The following is a 19,040-nucleotide window of genomic DNA, read 5'->3' as shown; positions in this document are numbered from 1 at the left end:
CGATTATTAGGAGGACATTAGGGAACTTTGATAAGGCTATTTTAGTAGAGGATTTGAAGCTGAAGCATATATTTTCTGAGGGAAGAAGGAGGAGGCAATGGATGTGAACTACATATTTAGGCAGCTTGACTAGAAAAAGGAAAGAAATATGATAAAGTTAAAGGTGGAAGCATGATCAAGATACATTCTTCAAAATATCAGAAGATCTTTGCTTTTTTGAAGGCATAAAGCAAGGGACCAAAGAAAAGGGAAAACTTGAAATGTCGAGTTGTAGGATGATCGAGCAAACAAGATCTTGGTAGAGGTTGGGAGATGGGTTAAAGCAAGGATGGAGCTTACTCTGCTTCCTGTGGTGTGGGAGAGAAGGGGAAAGGATAGGTGAAAAAGTGGATACTCTGAGATGGTAGGGGGAGAATTCCTTCAATTTAGTCTAATAAAGATAAAAAATGAGGTGTTTGCCAAAGGTTGGAAGGGTGTGATAGGAGTAAAGTTTAAGAATAATGAATCTTTGGAAGAGCTTTTAAAGCCAGTCTGTCAGGAACTCAGTGAGGGATGAATAGTGGGAGTATCTATTTGAATTTAGATGGTTAATCGAGAAGCCAACCCTTTTTGTTCATCTTGTTTTACATTATTGATTTTTGTTTTCCAACAACTCTGGGTGTTGGTTGCTGGTATTGTAGTCATCTTGCTTTGTTCTCAACTTTTTTGGACCCAAGACCTTATTTCTGAAGAACTTCTATATGAATTATTTTTTAAAAAGCATTCTGTCATTTTGGGTCTATAAAAGATAATGTGAATAAGATATGGATTTTAAATGGATATTCTATTATTAAGTAGTGTTATAAAGTTTATTTTAATATATGATTTAATATAGCATTATGAATGAAGAGACATTTTTCATTTAACAAGTGACTTACAGTGCGATGAGAAAAATTGAATATTTTCAAAATTTTTTGCTCAGTCACTTACAGGGATATGTCAAGAACCTTATGTTTGCTGCCTTTTTCCTGTAGTCCTGAGGAATGAAGGAACCCATTGTTGTTGCTGTTTCAACCATTGATGGAACGTCTGAAGGGTTTGGGATGAAATTAACTCTAGAATTTTATATGTCATATTACTCAATGGAGTACATAGTGAGAAGTTTTAAGAGAAGACATAATTATTACAGTTTCTTTACACATTGGTTTTATCTATGTAATTATATATAACCTAGTCATTGAGCAATATGTTTTTGAAAGTATTCATTTCTTTTAAAGTACTCTTATACATGGTTCACTTTTTAAAAATGTTATTTATTTTAACCATTTCTTTTTTAGCTAATATATTTATATGGCTCAAATTTCAAAAAATGTAAGATATTTATTAGTAAGTTTTTCTCATACCCTGGCCCCATTCCCTCAATTTGTTTCCCCACAGGGCATTAGTATTGTCAGATTTTTTTTTAAAGTATAATTCTAGAGTTATATTACCCATATACAGTCTAATATATTTACATATTCCCCAGTGCACCCCCATTTCCTACACAAGTACTAGCACAGTTATACCCATTTCCTTATTATTAAAAAATTTCTTCATAACATTTCATTGTATGGATGTAACATAACTTGCACCCTGTATTAATGAATACTTAGATGGTTTCCACTGTTTTACTGTTATAAACAATGCCAAAATGAATAACTTTGTACATACTGTTTTGCAATGTAAAGGTTGCTTAATTTAACCGCATAAAATAGATACCATTTGTCAACTTTTAAAATCACATGCTTTTGGGAATGAGTGTAGATTAAAGGGCCGATTGAAATTTAAGGTTATATTGAGGCATCAAAAATAAATAAAAACCTTAGTCTGTCACCCAGCAGTTGAAAGTCTTGTATTTTCTCCTTATTTATAAAAAATAGTTTTGGGGCTTTCTTTTAAAATACAGTAAAATATGACATATTTGAAACTGCTATTTGCAAACTTTTTTTTTTTTTTTTTGCAAATAATACTTTGTGGGTGCAGATAATACTTATTCACCATAAATGAAAGAAGTCAGTTTGATGTTGTTTGCTGTGTTTTCATTTTTTCTTTTTTCCCCCAATTGATTTTGAAGTATTGGAGACATTTTAAGTCTTAAGAAATTTGATCAGATAATGCAATATACAGAGCTGGTAAAAGTCATCTTGAGTTGAAGTTTCAGGATTTAACATTTATGTTCCTTATTGACTTCAATAATTCTAATATTTCTTGTATTTAACCAGTAGTCCTTTATAGATATAAAACAATTGATTTAAAACCAAGCATAAATCAGTGTAAAACTTTAGGATTGACAAAGTTACCAGGCTGTCACCTCTGATCACCTGAATAATAAACCAAACGATTAGGTCATAAGCCAACTCATCGGACACTTACTGTTGTACACATTCCCTGGATATGTAGGCAGAGGTTCTCAGAAGCTCTGTTTTAAAAGAAAAAATGTTATTATTTTATATATTGACTTAAAAATCAAAATAGAGGTGCCATTACCAGCTTTCTGAACTTGAAGGGTTTGTATACAGTAGTTAAACACTGATGTTGGTGGAAATTAAGGAGGAAAAGGGATATTGGATATTATAATCAGTGTCTCTTACATGTGTCTTTGGAAAAGTAGTGGTTACTTATTAGAAACCTGGAAATTCTTAGCGTTTGCCATGAACAGTACATTATATTAAATATTTTTGTGTAGTACTATAGGAAATCTGCAATAAATTACAATTTTATTATTGTTTGAAAGTCCTCATAACAGTAACGTCCTAAGGCAGCTATCTAGGGTCAGTAGAAGAGAGGAATGAAGGTAACTTTTGCATATGTTCTCTAAACTGTTAACTTTCTCCAGACTGAGAAATTGCCTGGTATGGTTGTCAGAATACAGGCTTCTAGGCACCACCCCAGATGTGCTGTCTGAGAGTCAGGTAAGGTTCATGATTAACTAATAGAGAAGTCATTTGGAAATTGGTGAGGACATCAGGGAGCGGGGGGAGGGGGGTGGTGTGGTTAGGGGGGCGGCAGAGGTGTTGTGAAAATAGTTTGAAGAAAGTGGGCAAATCACAGGCTTTGCTGCCAAATACCTTCTGTAAAGATTCCACCACAAATCTAGTGCTAGGTCACTGGTTTCTGTGGTCCTTGAAATGCTGACCTAGACCTGACCCAGAGCTGCAGAATTCCAGATTAGAGAGACACTTTAATCTTTCTAAGAAGCTGAGCTTGCTTCAAGCTTTGTTAACTTAGTTTATGATTATCTAAAATAGTCTTAGTCCTGTTTACCGTAGATAACTCTACTTATTTAGTCCTGAAATAGTGAGGCCAAATGTCAGTTTAGATTCAGGCTTCTACTACTGTTTAGCCCTGAAATAGTGAGGCCAAATGTCAGTTTGGATTCAGGATCCTACTACTGTTTAGTCCTGAAATAGTGAGGCCAAATGTCAGTTTGGATTCAGGCTCCTACTACCAGTTGCCATAGGGTCACCCCTTGCACATCCCGTAGACACCTCAAACCCAAGAATCCTGAAATAAAACTCATCATCTTACTCCAGGCCTGATCCTTTCTTTTTTATTCTTTTGAAAAATATTTATTGTCTACAGTGTACTAGGCACTGAGTGTCCCAAGATGAATAAAACAAGACATGTTCTCGGCCAGGCGCGGTGGCTCACGCCTGTAATCCCAGCACTTTGGGAGGCCGAGGCAGGCGGATCACAAGGTCAGGAGATTGAGATCACCCTGGCTTACACAGTGAAACCCCATCTCTACTAAAAATACAAAAAATTAGCCAGGCGTGGTGGCAAGCACCTGTGGTCCCAGCTACTCAGGAGGTTGAGGCAGGAGAATGGCGTGAACCCGGGAGGCAGAGGTTGCAGTAAGCTGAGATCGCACCACTGCACTCCAGCCTGGGTGACAGAGCGAGACTCAAAAACAAACAAACAAACAAGACATGTTCTTTGTCTTTAAAGTGCAATGGGAATCCACAGAAGAGTTTTATGGTTTATAAAGCTCATTGTTGTGTGTAGAATGGTTTGGAGTGAGTCAAGGATAGTAGCAAGGAAACTGGATTAAGAGGCTGTTGTAGAAATCAAAGTGTAAGATGATGGTGGCATAGAAGTAGTGTGGTAGCAGTGGTGATGGAAGTGGTGGGTAAATGAAACAAATTTTGAAATTAGAATCAGTGACACTTGGTGATGGACTTAATGTATGGAATGTGTGGGAGTAGCTATCAAAGGTGATTCTGAGGCTTCTGTCTCAAGCACCAGCATAATCTGGTGCCATGTACTGAGATACGAAACTGCTAACACTGCTAACACTAACAGGTTTGATGAGGGGCGAGAGAGTTCAATTTTGGGAATTACTAAGTTTGAAGTATCTTTAGGTAAGCCAAATATCCCTGTCCATTTTATCAACAGAGTCATTTCCCTTCACCTAAACCATAACCTGCTTGCTGTCCAGGTGTGGTGGCTCACACCTGTAATCCCAGCACTTTGGGAGGCTGAGGTGGGTGGATCACCTGAGATCAGGAGTTTGAGACCAGCTTGGCCAACATGGTGAAACTCTGTCTCTACTAAAAATACAAAAAATTAGCCAGGTGCAGTGGCTCACGCCTGTAATCCCAGCACTTTGGGAGGCCGAGGCGGGCAGATCGCGAGGTCAGATCGAGACCATCTTGGCTAACACAGTGAAACCTTGTCTACTAAAAATAAAAAAAAAAAATTAGCCAGGCGTGGTGGTGGGCGCCTGTAGTCCCAGCTACTCAGGAGGCTGAGGCAGGAGAATCGCTTGAACCCGGGAGGCGGAGGTTTCAGTGAGCTGAGATTGTGCCATTGCACTCCAGCTTGGGCAACAGAGTGAGACTCTGTCTCAAAAATAAATAAACAAACAAACAAGCAAACCATAAGCCCAGAAGTCATCCTTGATTCTGTCTTCATTCTTATGCTATATCTAGTCAGTCTTGAAATTCTGTCAATTGTTTTTGTTTAGAGCTTTCTGGACTCTCTTTTCTTCTTTGTCTGTCTTTTTAGGTACTGATCATTTTACCCTGGACTATTAAACTTGCTTCTTAATTAATCTCCAGTCTTCCATTATTATTAATACTTCTCTTTAGTTCGAAAATTTCCACACCATCTTCTGCTGAGCTGTCAGGGTTCTTCAGTTGTGGGGGCTAAATGGTGATCATTGCCTGTACAGGGCTCCAGGCCTTCCAGTGTTTCAACCAGAAGTGATTTGCTTTTTGCTTTCTTTCGTCTCAGGTTACTATGTAACATTGCATTTGAAAGCACATTAAAAGTGATTACTTAGGTAAATAAAACCTGGAGAACCCTTGTTCTAATGAATCGTCATTCTGCAAATGATTGGCTAGGATGATATTTCTAGAATAAATCTGATAATTTCATTCACCTGCTTAAAACCCTTCAAAGCCTCACTGTTGCCTTAGGATAAGGTTTGAAATTTGTAGCATATCCATAGTCTAGCTTAATTCCCCAAACTCATCTTCTGACATTTTTTGCATGGCCCTTAATTTTGTTTCCAAATTTCTTTCAGCCCTTCAAGCCGCTTTTCTATTACATAACCCCTTTTCATTGCCTTGAGTGTGGCCTGCTTTCCTTCCTCCACGTTCTTCCCTGTACCATTCCTCTCCTGTCTACCAATCCTTTAAAGCCCTGCTCAGGTATTCTTATTCCTGTGAAACCTTTGTGGGTCATACTGAGATAAAATTAACTACTCCCTTCTCTGTACTATTTCTCTGCCCCCATGCTTATTCCTGTAGTTTGCACATGGTATACTGAACTGGAACCATGTGCATATGTATCTGTCTTAGACTTAACAAGTGGTGAACTCCTTGGGTATTAGGCCCACTATTTTCCTCTTCTCGTCTCATCTCTTCTCTCTCGACAAGGTCTGGGCTGGAGTGCAGTGGTGCAATCTTGAATCACTGCAGGCTCAACCTCCCAGGCTTAAGTGATCCTCCCATCTCAGCCTCCTGAGTAGCTGGGATTACAGTTGTGTGCCACCACACCTGGCTAATTTTGTTTACTTCTGATAGAGATGAGGACTTGCTATGTTACCCCAGCTGGTCTCAAACTCCTGGGCTCAAGGGATTCTCCTGCCTCAGCCATCCAAAGTGCTGGGGTTACAGGCATGAGCCACTGTGCCCAGCCCCACTATTTCTTTTGCCTTTGTATTCTAGAGATAGTCCTTAGCCAATTATGGGCCTCTGTCCATAAACATTCAGTCAATGTTTACTGAAGTAAATGGAACCAAAATTGGCAGTAGGTGCTGCTAGGCTTCGGTAATTCTTAGGAATTCATAATGTTTAGAATGTATACATTGAGTTCTCTGGTGCCCCCAGAGCCAGCCCAACTCTAGATTAATGCTTGAGATATAGACACAGGTTGACAGGAGAATAATTGCTCTACTTCATATGTGCCTTGCCCCCCATCAGATATCAGGTAGTTTGAGGGACTGCTTTCAGAAGTGTGAAAAGGTTTGCAGTTTGGCACAATGCAAAACTATTTTATTGACATATAATTTATATACCACAACATTTACCAATGTAAAGTGTACAATTTGTTTGCAGTATGTTTAAAAAATTTATGCAGCCAGTACCATTATCTAATTTGAGAACATTTCCATCACTCTCCAGAAAGAAAACTTGTACGCATTAGTATTCACTTCCCATGCCCTTGCACCCTCTCAGTCCTTGGAAACCTCTAATCTACTTTCTATCTATGTAGACTTCCATCTGAACATTTCGTATCAATGTAATCATGCCATATGTGGTCTTTTGTGACTGGCTTCTTTCACTTTATATAATGTTTTCGAGGTTCATCCATATTTTAGCGTTTATCACTACTTTATTCCTTTTTATTGCTGAATAATACATGTATGGATATATAACTTTTTATTTTTTCATTCATCAGTTGATGGACATTTGGGTTGTTGCTACTTTTTGGCTATCATGCTGTGAACACATATTCTATAAATATAGGTAAAAGTTTTTATGTGATATGTTTTTATTTATCTTGCATATATAACTAAAGGTGGAATTGCTTAGTAATTACAGAATTGGCAACTCTGTTTAATCGCCAAACTGTTTTCCAAAGTGACTGCACTCTTTTACATTCTCCACAGAATTGTCTGAAAGCTCCAGTTTCTCCATATCCTTGTTAACACTTGTTATTGTCTTTTAATTGTAGCCACTCTAATGGATTTGAAATAGTATCTCGTGGTTTTGCATTTTTATAGTGATTAATGATACTGAACATCATTTCATGTCTTTGCCTATTTATTTACTTACTTATTTACTTACTTTATTGGGATCTTGCTCTGTTGCCCAGGCTGGAGTGCAGTGGCACCATCAAAGCTCACTGCATCCTTGAACTCCTGGGCTCAAATGATCCTCCCACATCAGCCTACTGTGAGTAGCTGGGACTACAGGTATGTGCCACCATGCCCAGCTAATTTTTAAATTTTTTGTAGAGACAGGGTCTTGCTATTTTCCCTAGGCTGGTCTTGAACTCTTGGCTTCAAGCAATTCTCCTGCCTTGGCCTCCCAAGGTGCTGGTATTCTAGATGTGATGTACCTGACCTTTATTTGTCTTTTTGTTACTGAATTTTAAGATTCTTTATTTATGCTGGATACAAATCCCTTGTGTATGACTTCCATTCTGTTGGCTCTCTTTTCACTTTTTCGGTAGTGTCACATTTGAAACACCAAAATTCTTAATTTTCATAAAGTTGAACCTCAATTTTTTTCTTTTATCACTTGTGCTTTTGACATTGTATCTAGGAAATGATTGCTTTACCTCCGGTGAAATTTCTTTTGCCTATTTCCTTGACCTTTGTGTTTTTCAACACCAAGGTAGCCATGGAATAATTGTAACTTAATTAAGGGCCTGCAGACTTCTATAGTCGCAGGATCAGATTCATAAAACCAGATCCATAAGTCAGATAGGCCATAATTGTGTGTGTGGTTGGAGATTGGAGTGAGGTTGATGATTATGTGCCCTGCTAGTCTTGAAGAGGTATTTGCAAGAATCTGTTAATCTGGTGAATAAACACTTTTAAAATGTAGATTCAAACGTTGTATAAACAGACTTTGCACTTTTTGCTAAATGTTTAAAGAATGCCATCTAAATTAACCATGTGCTGAAATCTTGGACTACAGTTTAAACTTTATGTGATAAGAAATTTACTAAGGGAGAGTAGTTGAGTAAAATTTATCAGTATAAGTTGATAACTGGGAGACTCATAACATCCAGACTTACCTTATGTCTGGTACGTGAGTTTTTCAAAATGCTAACAATAGTAATCTTTCTTATTTGTTTCACATTTTGGAATATAGGTTGTTTGTGATAATTTTTGGTACATTTCTCTGTTCTTCCTTTTACTGCCAGTTAAAGGAATTACTAATTGTCTATTCTTGCTGGAAAGTACTGATTTCCATTTGAATATAACAGTCTTTTTGCTAAAACTTTCCTATGGTTGATTCGAGCAAATACAGAAGCCTTCTGTTTGGGGACTGAATGTTCAGCCAGCTGTGACGTAGTCACTATTATCAATGAAGCTTATTCATCACTTTCCATGCTGGTGCATTGTATGGGACTAGCAGAGGATCTTGGAGACTGAATGGAGAGCTTCTCCTTGCTTACCTCCATACACTGGTGGTATTAAGTGATTCTGTTCTCTATCTTTTCCAGACCTTGTGGATAATTAGATCTTTTTGTTTTCCATTGATTCCCAATAGTGTCTTGCAGATGGTAGGCACTGATTGAGAATTTGTTCATTTTCTAAATTAAAAAAATGGTAGTTAATGCTCTTAGGAGATAATTTTATGTTTTGTTCTCTTATATGTGAGCATTTATCTTATATCCATTGTCATTTTACAAAGGCAGAGGCTAATAATGTTTTTATAAAAGAAAATTAAGTGGCAGTTGATGATTTTATGTTAAAAGCTAATTACTCTTTAGGTAAATTAAACTTTTTAATATTTAATTTTGTATACTTGTTGAATATTTAGATTAAATTCACAGGTTAATTGTGATATTTCACTTGAATAGATGCAGCTGTGGAGTACAAAAAGGCTTATTTGTCCCAGTTCATGACTAGAATACAGTAGATGTTGTTATAAAACTAAGCCTGTTATATACTTTGGTAAAATCATGTGCCCTGAAATATAGTAGGCACTTATGAGAGCCTTATAAGACATGGTCAGACCACCATAACATAGATATTGGGCCTGCCCACAACAACAGTGTCATGATAAGTGGTGTTCCTTGTATGTGTTATGGTTAGTGGGGGTACAGAATATCTGTGATGGAACAATAATTGAATTGTTTCTGACTCCATCTAATTTTCTGTTGCATTTTAAAAAATACTCCCAGAAGAATGGTGTATGTTTGCCCAGTGCCTCCACTTCTGGTCCTTTCTAAGTGAGTTTTATGGGCTCCCTAAGCCTGTGACCTGTATTTTTAGGAGATGCAATTCTCTGGATCTCTGTGGAGTTTATATTGGATTTGAGAGGGCTGTGCATTCCCTGGAGACTAGGTAATTCCAGAGGAGCTGGTTGATTGAACAGATTTCATCCAAGGGACTCATATTTTCCTTGGGAACATTTCAGGAAATACTCATTTCTTCCCATCAAGGAACTCTCCCTTCCTACCTACACATATATACACACCCTTGCCCTTTAGAGATTCCCTGAACCCACAGAATTTCTGTGGGTTGAAAAAATGAGTCTTGGTTTGAAATCTATTGAAATAAATACATCAGGTTTCTGTCGCCCAGAACTAACTTCTAGGTGGAGACCCTCAAGTTGCCCAGGGGTTAGAAACAGTGAAAAGGACTGTATTGTTTCCCTTTGTATTTTCCATAGTGTCTACAATACTGCTCTGTACATAAAATGTGGAGAATAAATGTGTTGGCTATAACTCTTTATCCATTTTTCTTCTCCATTTATATATATGTGAATCTATATAAGATTATTAAAACCCAAGATTTTTCTAGAATTTTGTATTTCACTCCCAGGTCTATCTCCTATCTCTCAGTTCACTCACTTAGCATCTTTATGTTTACTGATCTCCCCTTCATATCATCAGTACACTTAATTGAATTGAGTGAACAGCTGTCTAATTACAGATTCTGACCCATCTTAAGTAAGGCACATTATACATCCATACTTTCAAAACATTGCTCTAAGCCATTCTTTCTTGCCTGTTTTCCTTGATATAATGCAGGTTCTCTTCACTTCACACCTAGGTTATTTCAGTGTGTTCACAACTGGTCTGTGTCCCTCCCTCTATTCTCTCTCCCTTTCAAATCTGTCTACCACACTGCTGTCAGAATAATGAAAACATAAATATATCCTTCTTTTACTTATAAAACTCTTCAGTGGTTCTCTATTGCATTTTGGGGGAGAGTCCAAAGCCTGAACTGTAAAATCATGCCAGTCTCTGTGAATCTCTTTGTAACCTAACTTTCTGCACTTCTACTGTTTATTACTGTGCCTCAAAGTTTATTTTTATAAAAATACTATCCACTAGTATGACCCCAAGCCTTTGCAGATGCTCTTCCTCTGCCTGATACTTCTGCTTAATATGTCTGGAAAACCCCTACTTATCCTTTGCTGCTCAAAAGTTATCTCCCCTTTGGAGCCTCTCTTAAATCTCAAAGGCCATTTCTTTTTATCTGTGTTTGTATAGTATAGTATAGAAAGTAGTACTTCTGTTATATCACTCTATTAATTGCTCCTTAAACTATTTTTGTGCTGATGATTTTGTAAAATGTAATAAAAATGAAATATGTAAGAAAAATGAAGTGTAAAAAACATAAGATAGCCTCATTTAAAAAATTGTTAGCTTCAACAGACCTAAAATTACTATTAAAATGCTATAAAGGGGCTGGATGTGGTGGCTCACGCCTGTAATCTCAGCACTTTGGGAGGCCGAGGCGGGCGGATCACGAGGTTAGGAGTTCGAGACCATCCTGGCTAACATGGTGAAACCCCATGTCTTCTACTAAAAATACAAAAATTAGCTGGGCGTGGTGGTGGGCACCTGTAGTCCCAGCTACTCAGGAGGCTGAGGCAGGAGAATGGCGTGAACCTGTGAGGCGGAGGTTGCAGTGAGCTGAGATTGCGCCACTGCACTCCAGCCTGGGTGACAGAGTGAGACTCAGTCTCAAAAAAAAAAAAAAAATGCTATAAAGGTTTTCTATATATTTACTTTTAACGTGTGTACTTAGCCATCTTCTTGTGGATCAACAACCAACAATTCACAGGTCTGCCCTGGTCCAGGGCCACATTTTGAGTAGCATTGCTTTGTAACATTTATCAATTTTACAATCCTTTGCTTGTGTATTTGCTTTCCTCACTAGACAAGGGCTGTGTCTGATTGATCTTGTGTTTTGTCTTCCCATCTTTTGTTCCCTCCTCTCAAAATCTTAGCTAAAATAGTTCATGACACAGGGTTAATCAATAAATGTTTGTTGAATGGATTAAGAGTAGCATTGGTCTTATTACCCTATAATCACAACTGGCTTGCATTTCTTTGGGTAGGGTTTTCTTTTAGTTTATGTGGGACTTAGTACTTCATGATGTCATAGTGAAAGTCTACTGGAGAAAGAGCTTTCTAACTCAGTCTGAAGTAGAGGTATTAATGTTGTAACATGCTTTAGTTTTGCTGATCTCTGAGAAACCTCACAGTTCAGGAAGGAGAGATTTCCATATTATTAGCACAAGTGATAAAACAGTTCTTTGCTGTAGGAGAGGAGAATGGAACTAGTAGCGCCATTGAAGCAAGTTTTTTTTAAGCAAATAGTTGCTTTGAGTTACAAATGCAATGCTTTTTTAAGCTTTTTGTTTTTACTGACAAACCACATGCAGATGCCATTCTGTTCTCCAAGTTTCCCACCCTGAGGACAGCCAGCTGCCATGCACTTCCCCCATCCTCATTCGCAGATCATTAATCAAAGATCATTAATCAATATGTCTTTAGAATCTGCATTTTTGAAAGTCATATTCCCAGCTTCGGAAGCCTGCAACTTGCCCAATTTCCTGTGATTTTGGAAAAGCGTTCTGCTATGGTGGAAAGTGCTGGAAACCTGAATTCCAGCCTAGGTTTTGCAACTAACTTTATGACTCTGGGCAGGTCATACTCCCTTTTTAACATGTGTCCTCATTTGAAATCCAGACTGAATTATCTCTAGGGTAGCTTTTTAACTCTTCCTTTTAGTCCTCACAGGGGTTGATCGACATTTGCTTGCTTTGCTTTTGGTCTTTGAACCCTGGCTAGTGATCTTCATACACTATCACGTACATACTGTGCCAGCAATTAGGATATTATTTGACATTCTCTTTGCTTTTTTTTCCTCCTACAGTATACTGTACTTTCCTCAAAGATACCGTATTCATCTTTGTATTAGCTGCTCTTGCCCCAGTGTCTTAATTCATGCCCTATTAACGTTGGTTGACTTGAGCTGAACTCTGTCCCTTGCTTTTGCTTCAGACCTTTGTTTGGCAGTCTGCCTATCAGGTGAGAAAACTTGGATTGGTTGCATATTTGATATCCAATTAATATATTACAGAACTGTTTAAGGTTGTAAAAGTAATAAAGCCCAGTTGGAGTAATGGTGATCAGTCATATGCATGTGTAAAACAGATGAAAGTTGTGGTTATTCATTCATTGTTCTCCTTAGGAAGGTCTTACTGATTATTATTAGCTTGATGAAGGATCTGAGTTGGTATTCCTCTGTCTGTGCCTTCTTGGCTTCTGGCTGCAGGAAAAAAATATGTGAATTTTCTGCCCACAGACTATCCAGCCCTGCCAAGGCAGCCTGCCAAGTCTCAAGTCACATGCCTAGTGAATTGCTGTTACATTTTTTCTTCCTTGTCTTTTTCAAGGCTACTGATGTTGGGCTCTTTGCCTGGTGTCCCTGAATTGTAGCCCTTTTAACTCTCTGAGTGATGAACTCCAAATATTGTTGAGCAGCAGAAGCAATTTTTATTGGGACTAGATTACCTCCACTGACTAGGCCAGGCTTGTTTTTATGGCTCCATACTACTAGGCAGGACTTCTAGAAGTGTCAGGCTCTGGACTTGGTTTAGTCCTTACTCCTGAGCTTGAAGCCCTGATTCATACCAGCTCATAGTTCTCAACGTCCACCATTTGTTCCCAGTGTCCCTAAACCTAGAATATGTGTGGGTGTCGTGTGAGAGGCAGTTTGTCTTCACCCATTTCCTGGAGGAGAGGTGTTCTCATCCTCTGGGATGAACACAAGAAATAACCCTCACACTTACCTGGCCTCACTTTTCTAGTTAGGCATTCTATTTTGCATTCCATTCACAGAACTGAGCCGTTTACCTCTTTATAGTATCTTTCAAATACCAAAATGTGGAAGCACCATTAGGAAGGTTAGTACTTACGGTTGTATTTGTAAGGATGGTGATGGATTTAACCTGAGCTTCCACACGTTTTCCTGGTCCATGTGTTTGTGAAATAGGTTGCAAGGGTTTAGTGGACAGATGTCTAGATAAATGAAACTAATTAATGCATAACTTTATGGAACTGCTAACCATAACTCTCCTTTAACACTGTGTTCTAAGCAACAGCTATGGTCTTATAGTGACCTGATTACCCAGAGTCACATATTCTGCTGAGGGATGTGGAGAAAAGAGGAAGTTGTGAGACTGGAGGAGAACTTAGAAAATTTTCTTTTATTTATTCTTCGTATTGCCTTTTCTTTTTGCTCAATTTCTGTGTTCTTCTCTTTCTTACCTGAGAAGCACTAGTGTATACATGTAAAACCTATATTTCAATATGAACCCATCCTTTCCAGCTAGATAATCTTGGAAGGGTTTACTATCCCCTTTAAGCTGTAGTTTCGTTCTCTGTGAAAACAGACTATAGCCACTGCTTAACATGCATGGCTGTATTACATATTAAATAACATGGTGAAAGTATGTACTTGGCACCATGCACTGCTGACCTGGGGAACACTTTAGTAAAAGCTCCTTTCCATTTTCTTGTTAAATTGAGCATACAAATTATTATTTACTATAAATTCCCCACTTGTGCCTATATTAGAAACTAACAGAAAATGTTACAGATAGTATAAAGTAGAAATTGAGGCACTTAATGAATAAAATTCAGTTCAGTTCAATGCACATTTATTGCATACCAGGCCCTGTGAGTAGAGAAGGCAGCTTCTTTTGGAAATTTACAGTCTAATGAGGAAAACAGATGAGTGAATAGACATTTAAATGGGGTGTGATGGGTGCTTTAGAGGCATGACTGGTTCCTCTGCACATAAGGTAGAGGGCACTTGCTCTCATTCAGCGGGAGAGGAGTGAAGGGTGGCACAAAGTCAGGGAGGTAAAGCAAAGGATTTTTGAACTGTGGCTTCTTGAAGAGAGGGCACACATTCCAGGCAGAGGGAAGTACATGAGGGAAGATAAAGTATGAAGCTGCCTAACAAGTGTAACTGCAAATTGTTCAGGCTTGCTTAATTGCAGATTATGACATGACAAGTGGCAGGAGGGGAAGCTGTTAATGGCCAGCCCATGGAAGTCCTTTTTGTCGTGCTGAGAAACTTGACTTATATCCTATGAAGAATGGGGGCCATTCGTTTCAAGGCTCTATACTGAGGTTGTGACAAAATCAAATTAGCATTTTTTAAGAATCACTCTGGTGCTAGTGCTCAGAATGTATTGCAGGAAGACAAGGGAGAAGGAGGAATAGACATATCAAGAAGCTGGTGCCAGGGGTTCAGAGGAGAGATGATAAGGGGCTAAACTGAAAGAGCAAATGGCAGAGGGATAAAGAGGAGGAGACCAACTTAGGAGGTAAAATGAGTGATAGTTTCATTGTAAAGGATGAAAAAGTGTCAAGGGTGACTCTCTTAGGTTGTTTTGTTGGGTATATGTAATTGGAATGGCAAATAAAGATCAGATTTTGGGGAAAAGATGATCAATTCAGTTTCAGACAAATTGAATTTGTTCTGCTTGTGGGATGTTATCCAAGGGGAGGGAAGACCGGCAGGCAGTTTGATAGGTAGGTCTGGGGCTTCACAGAGGTCAAGGCCAGAAACACAGCTTTTTAACATTAGTCTTCATTGATGACAGTGACGTTAGAAACAACAAGTAGAATGATCGCTTTGTCTTTGCATTGTGACAGAGACAGAAATTTAGAATATGTCACAAATGAAGCTGTCGTTAAAAATATCCAGTAGATTCCCCCCTTCCCTCCTACCTCAATTCTCTCATTAATGGAGATAGAATATTGTTATCTCCCTTTTCTCTTTCAATTCTCATAGTGCCTTTTGATTTGAGATATAGCTTTGAAATTAAACAAGATTGAATTTTGAAGGGTTTTAAATTTTAATGTGATACTTTTCATAACTCCAAGCTGCATTTTAATGTGGCTCAGCATATATTCTGATGCCTCTGGGAGTGCTTTAAAGTAATTTATTATTATTATTATTTCATTATTAGATCTCAGACAGAAGTTTAGAAAAAATTATTAGAAAAAGTCAGGATGTATTCCTTAGGCTGTGGAAGGGATAAATGTAAATGCCTTGGTGGCAGTGGCTTCTTATCTTCTCACGTGACTCATCCTGCCTTTTCTTTCCTGGAAGGGCTCTGTGGTTTTAGATCAGAATCAAGGTGTCACTGAGTGGCAGCTTTCAGTCAGTTTTTTTGCAGCACTGCATTTTTGGGATAATCTTCTACACCTTCACCTTGCTCCCTTACCCTTCCCTCCTCTTTTCTCAGCGTGGAGGGTACACTTCATTTTATTTCAGGAGACCTTAGGAAATCATATTCTTGGATGTTCTTGATTTATTCCTTTACTTTCTATACATATTTTTCCTTAATTGTCTTCTTGTCAATATTGAGATTTTTGGTAACCTGTCTCTTCCTACCCTCTTTCATTTGAATTTACATAGAAAATCAGCCATTCTGTTCTGGCTCCCTTGAAATTATGGGTTTGTCTGTCTTCCTCCTTCCCTTCCTTCTATTTTTTTTCTATCCATTAAGATAAAACATCCCAGATCCAATCACTATACCCTACTCCCAATTCATATGTATTTTTTAAACCTCTTTAATGTTCTAGCTACTGACCAGCCGTTCTTTTCTTAGATACATTTTGTATTGACTGGGAGGTTCATGATCTCATATAGTTCATTTCATTTTCAGCAACATTAATTGTTGAAGGGCCTTCCTTACGTAACATGGTGATATCATGATACATTAACCAATGTGCTTTCTATTCCTGTTATTTTCTGCAACCTTCTGACGGCTTTACTTTTTCTGGTTATAAGGGGAGGGAGGGGAAGGACACTTCAGCAGGATGTAAAAAACAGGCAAATGTCTGTTTGTTTGTTTGTTTGTTTGTTTTTTGAATTTCAGAAATTACAAAGCCTGAGTCTGGCTATAAAACTGAATTTGAAAAAACAAAAGTCAAGAAAAAAGATTTTATAGACTAGAAGAGGAAGGAGAGCTGGGTAGGGGGTTGAACGAACCTAGATACTGGGATTGTATTTGAACCCCCTAGGCAGGTTTGATAAATTCTAGAGGAGAGTGGACTTCCCCCTACCATGACTCACCCCACCCACTGATGGAAGCTAAAAAAGCAGAAAGACCTGAGAGGAAGTGTGCCAAGATTAAGTTTCTGCCTCTCAACTAAATGGAGACTCACAACTGAAATTGTTTAGTCATAGAAAAAAATAAAAAGAATTATATTACTTTTTTTACCCCTGTGATTTATGGAGTGGGATTTGCATCTACTATATCTATATTGAATAACTAACAGTGAGATATAGTGGAAAATTGCTTAGGCTCTGAAGCTGGATTGATTTGGGATTAAATACTGGCTCTGTGTAATACCCTAGTCTAGTTACTTAATCTCTCTGAGTCTGTTTTCTCATTTGTGTAACTGGAATAATAGTACCCACATCGTTTGAAGTGTTTTGATGCTTGGATAGATATATGTACAATATCTAGAATGGTGCCTGGCTCATAGTAGGTACTCAGAAATATACTCTGCTTACATTTTAATCTCAGTATTACGTCTTTATTTTGTGTTCTTAAGACTTATAGACTACATCTAAACCCTTCTTTCATATGACAGCTCTACAAATATTTGAGGGCCAGTGTCTTTAACTGTGTCTTGTATATTTGAGAAGCCATATGCCATAATGTATTCTGGAGCACACTTCTTAGATTTGAATCTCAGCTAGCCCACTTACACACTTAGGTAAGTTACTTAACTTATTTGAACCTCAGTTTCCTTATTTGTAAACTGGAGAGGATATTAATAATACCTATCTCCTGGGTTAGTTGTGAATATTAAAGATGTTAATACAGATAAAGACACATGTTAGTGTGTCTTTATAGACAACTATAGGCACATGTTAGTTAATTATACATACAGTAAATATCTCATTGTGACAGAGGCAGTGCTTACATGTTCACCTAGTCCCGTTTTGTTTTCATCTTTAGAGCCAAACTTAAGCTGTTTTTTTCTGCCTTCCTTGCAATTATGTTGGGGCTATGTGCTTATTCTAACTGGTAGACTATAAGTAGAGGTGATATGTGTCATTTATGACTCAAAGCCCTTTGCCATGTGGATTGTGGAGGCTGCATGTTGAGATGATGGATTCACAAGGTGATACTAGACTGAATTTCTAAATCACCATTTGTAATGTAGCTTCTGGATGCATCGAGGACATTGTATGGGCAAGAAATGAACTTTGTGTAAAACTGCTGAGAGTTTGTCATTGTGCTGTCAAGGCATAATCTAGCCTGTGTAGATTAATATGACTAATATTGGTAGATGAATACTAAATGCAACAAACTGTTGAGGGGTCATTTTTAGGAGAAGGCCTTTTCAGTGAATTAAGGTATTCATTAAGATATCCTCCTTAATGATATTAAGGAGGAGGGAGGATTTTATTGAAGACACAGAAACAAGGTTAAAAGAGGAAATGCATGTTTTGGTGATAAAACCCTTTGTCCTTCTTTTTATTGTCCCATATCCTGTAATAGAATTTTCTTTCTTTAAAGCTTCTTACATCTTTCTAAATGCGAAACAGTTATATTCTGGAGTGGTCATTACTAATTTTATTAGTGAATGAGTTTATCAGCTCCTCTTTTTTGGGAGAAGATTTTATCAAAAGGTATGGAGGAGAAAACATAAGAGTTCCAATTAAGTTTTTGAGGAAAGGAGGGGGCTTTAAATGCAGGCTAAGAATGAAGCACAGTGGATGTTGTATTTTCCTCTAATTTGGTATTGAGGTCTCTCTCTGGAGAGTTGCTAGAAACTCTAGCTCTGCCCTGATGGGGGTCCAAGGGAGATGGTCTTAGATGCTTACAAAGTGGCTTTACATGATACTTCTTTATCCTGGTGGACAGTCTAACCTAAGTGTCTAACTCATGACCAGGTTTCCCTCTTACAGGGAACTTGAATATACTGGCAGGTACCTTTGTGGTTTGTGCCTCGCTTGTGTCCAGCGTATGAGATAGCCACTCTCTAGGAGAGCCATGACTGGGCAGAGAGTTAGGTTTGGTTGTGTTGGTCAAGTGAGACACAGAGGAGGCATGAAATAACAGAAGCAGTGTATGTTATTTACAGACCCAGAAAGAAGAGGGCAGCACACCTCAGGGCCAGTAGGAGGAAGGGGAGTCATCCAGGACATGTACTCTCAACTGGCGGTTGGGAACAAGACAGAAAGAGATAGACATGTGGGTCGAAGTCTTTACTGGGGTCCGTGGTGTTACCCAAGTAAGTTTCCCACAGGGAGTTCTAATTGGTGGGTTTAGAGGAAGCAGGCACAAGTTCTATGTAGGCATGCTGTGTCTGAGAGGAGGTCACTGTGGCATATCTGCACAGTATGTATGGGGTGTGGAGGTCAGTGGGGCAAGTCAAATAGGCTGTGTTTAGCTGTTCCACAGGGAAGTGGTCACCAGGAGGCAGTTATATAAGGGAGATATCTGGATCAATCACATTGAGGAACAGGGAAGAGGTGAAGAACTGGAAACTGT

General features: G+C 38.3%; 1 protein-coding gene across 17 annotated transcripts in view; it reads left to right on the top strand.

The window, feature by feature from the left end:
• IGSF11 (immunoglobulin superfamily member 11) overlaps positions 1–19,040 on the top strand; it is a 301,378-nt gene that overhangs the window by 131,532 nt on the left and 150,806 nt on the right. The window contains exon 1 of one of the 17 annotated variants that reach the window (XM_054480106.2): positions 18,563–18,780. The exons of the other annotated variants lie outside the window; for them this stretch is intronic. Coding sequence (XP_054336081.1) covers positions 18,618–18,780 — 163 coding nt within the window. The 5' untranslated portion in view covers positions 18,563–18,617. Of the gene's footprint in view, positions 1–18,562; positions 18,781–19,040 lie in introns of those variants that run through there. 17 annotated transcript variants of the gene reach the window in all.

Source organism: Pongo pygmaeus, chromosome 2 (assembly GCF_028885625.2).
Source record: "Pongo pygmaeus isolate AG05252 chromosome 2, NHGRI_mPonPyg2-v2.0_pri, whole genome shotgun sequence".
In the NCBI taxonomy this organism is placed as follows: Eukaryota; Metazoa; Chordata; class Mammalia; order Primates; family Hominidae; genus Pongo; species Pongo pygmaeus.
This window is presented reverse-complemented; position numbering and strand designations above follow the sequence as displayed.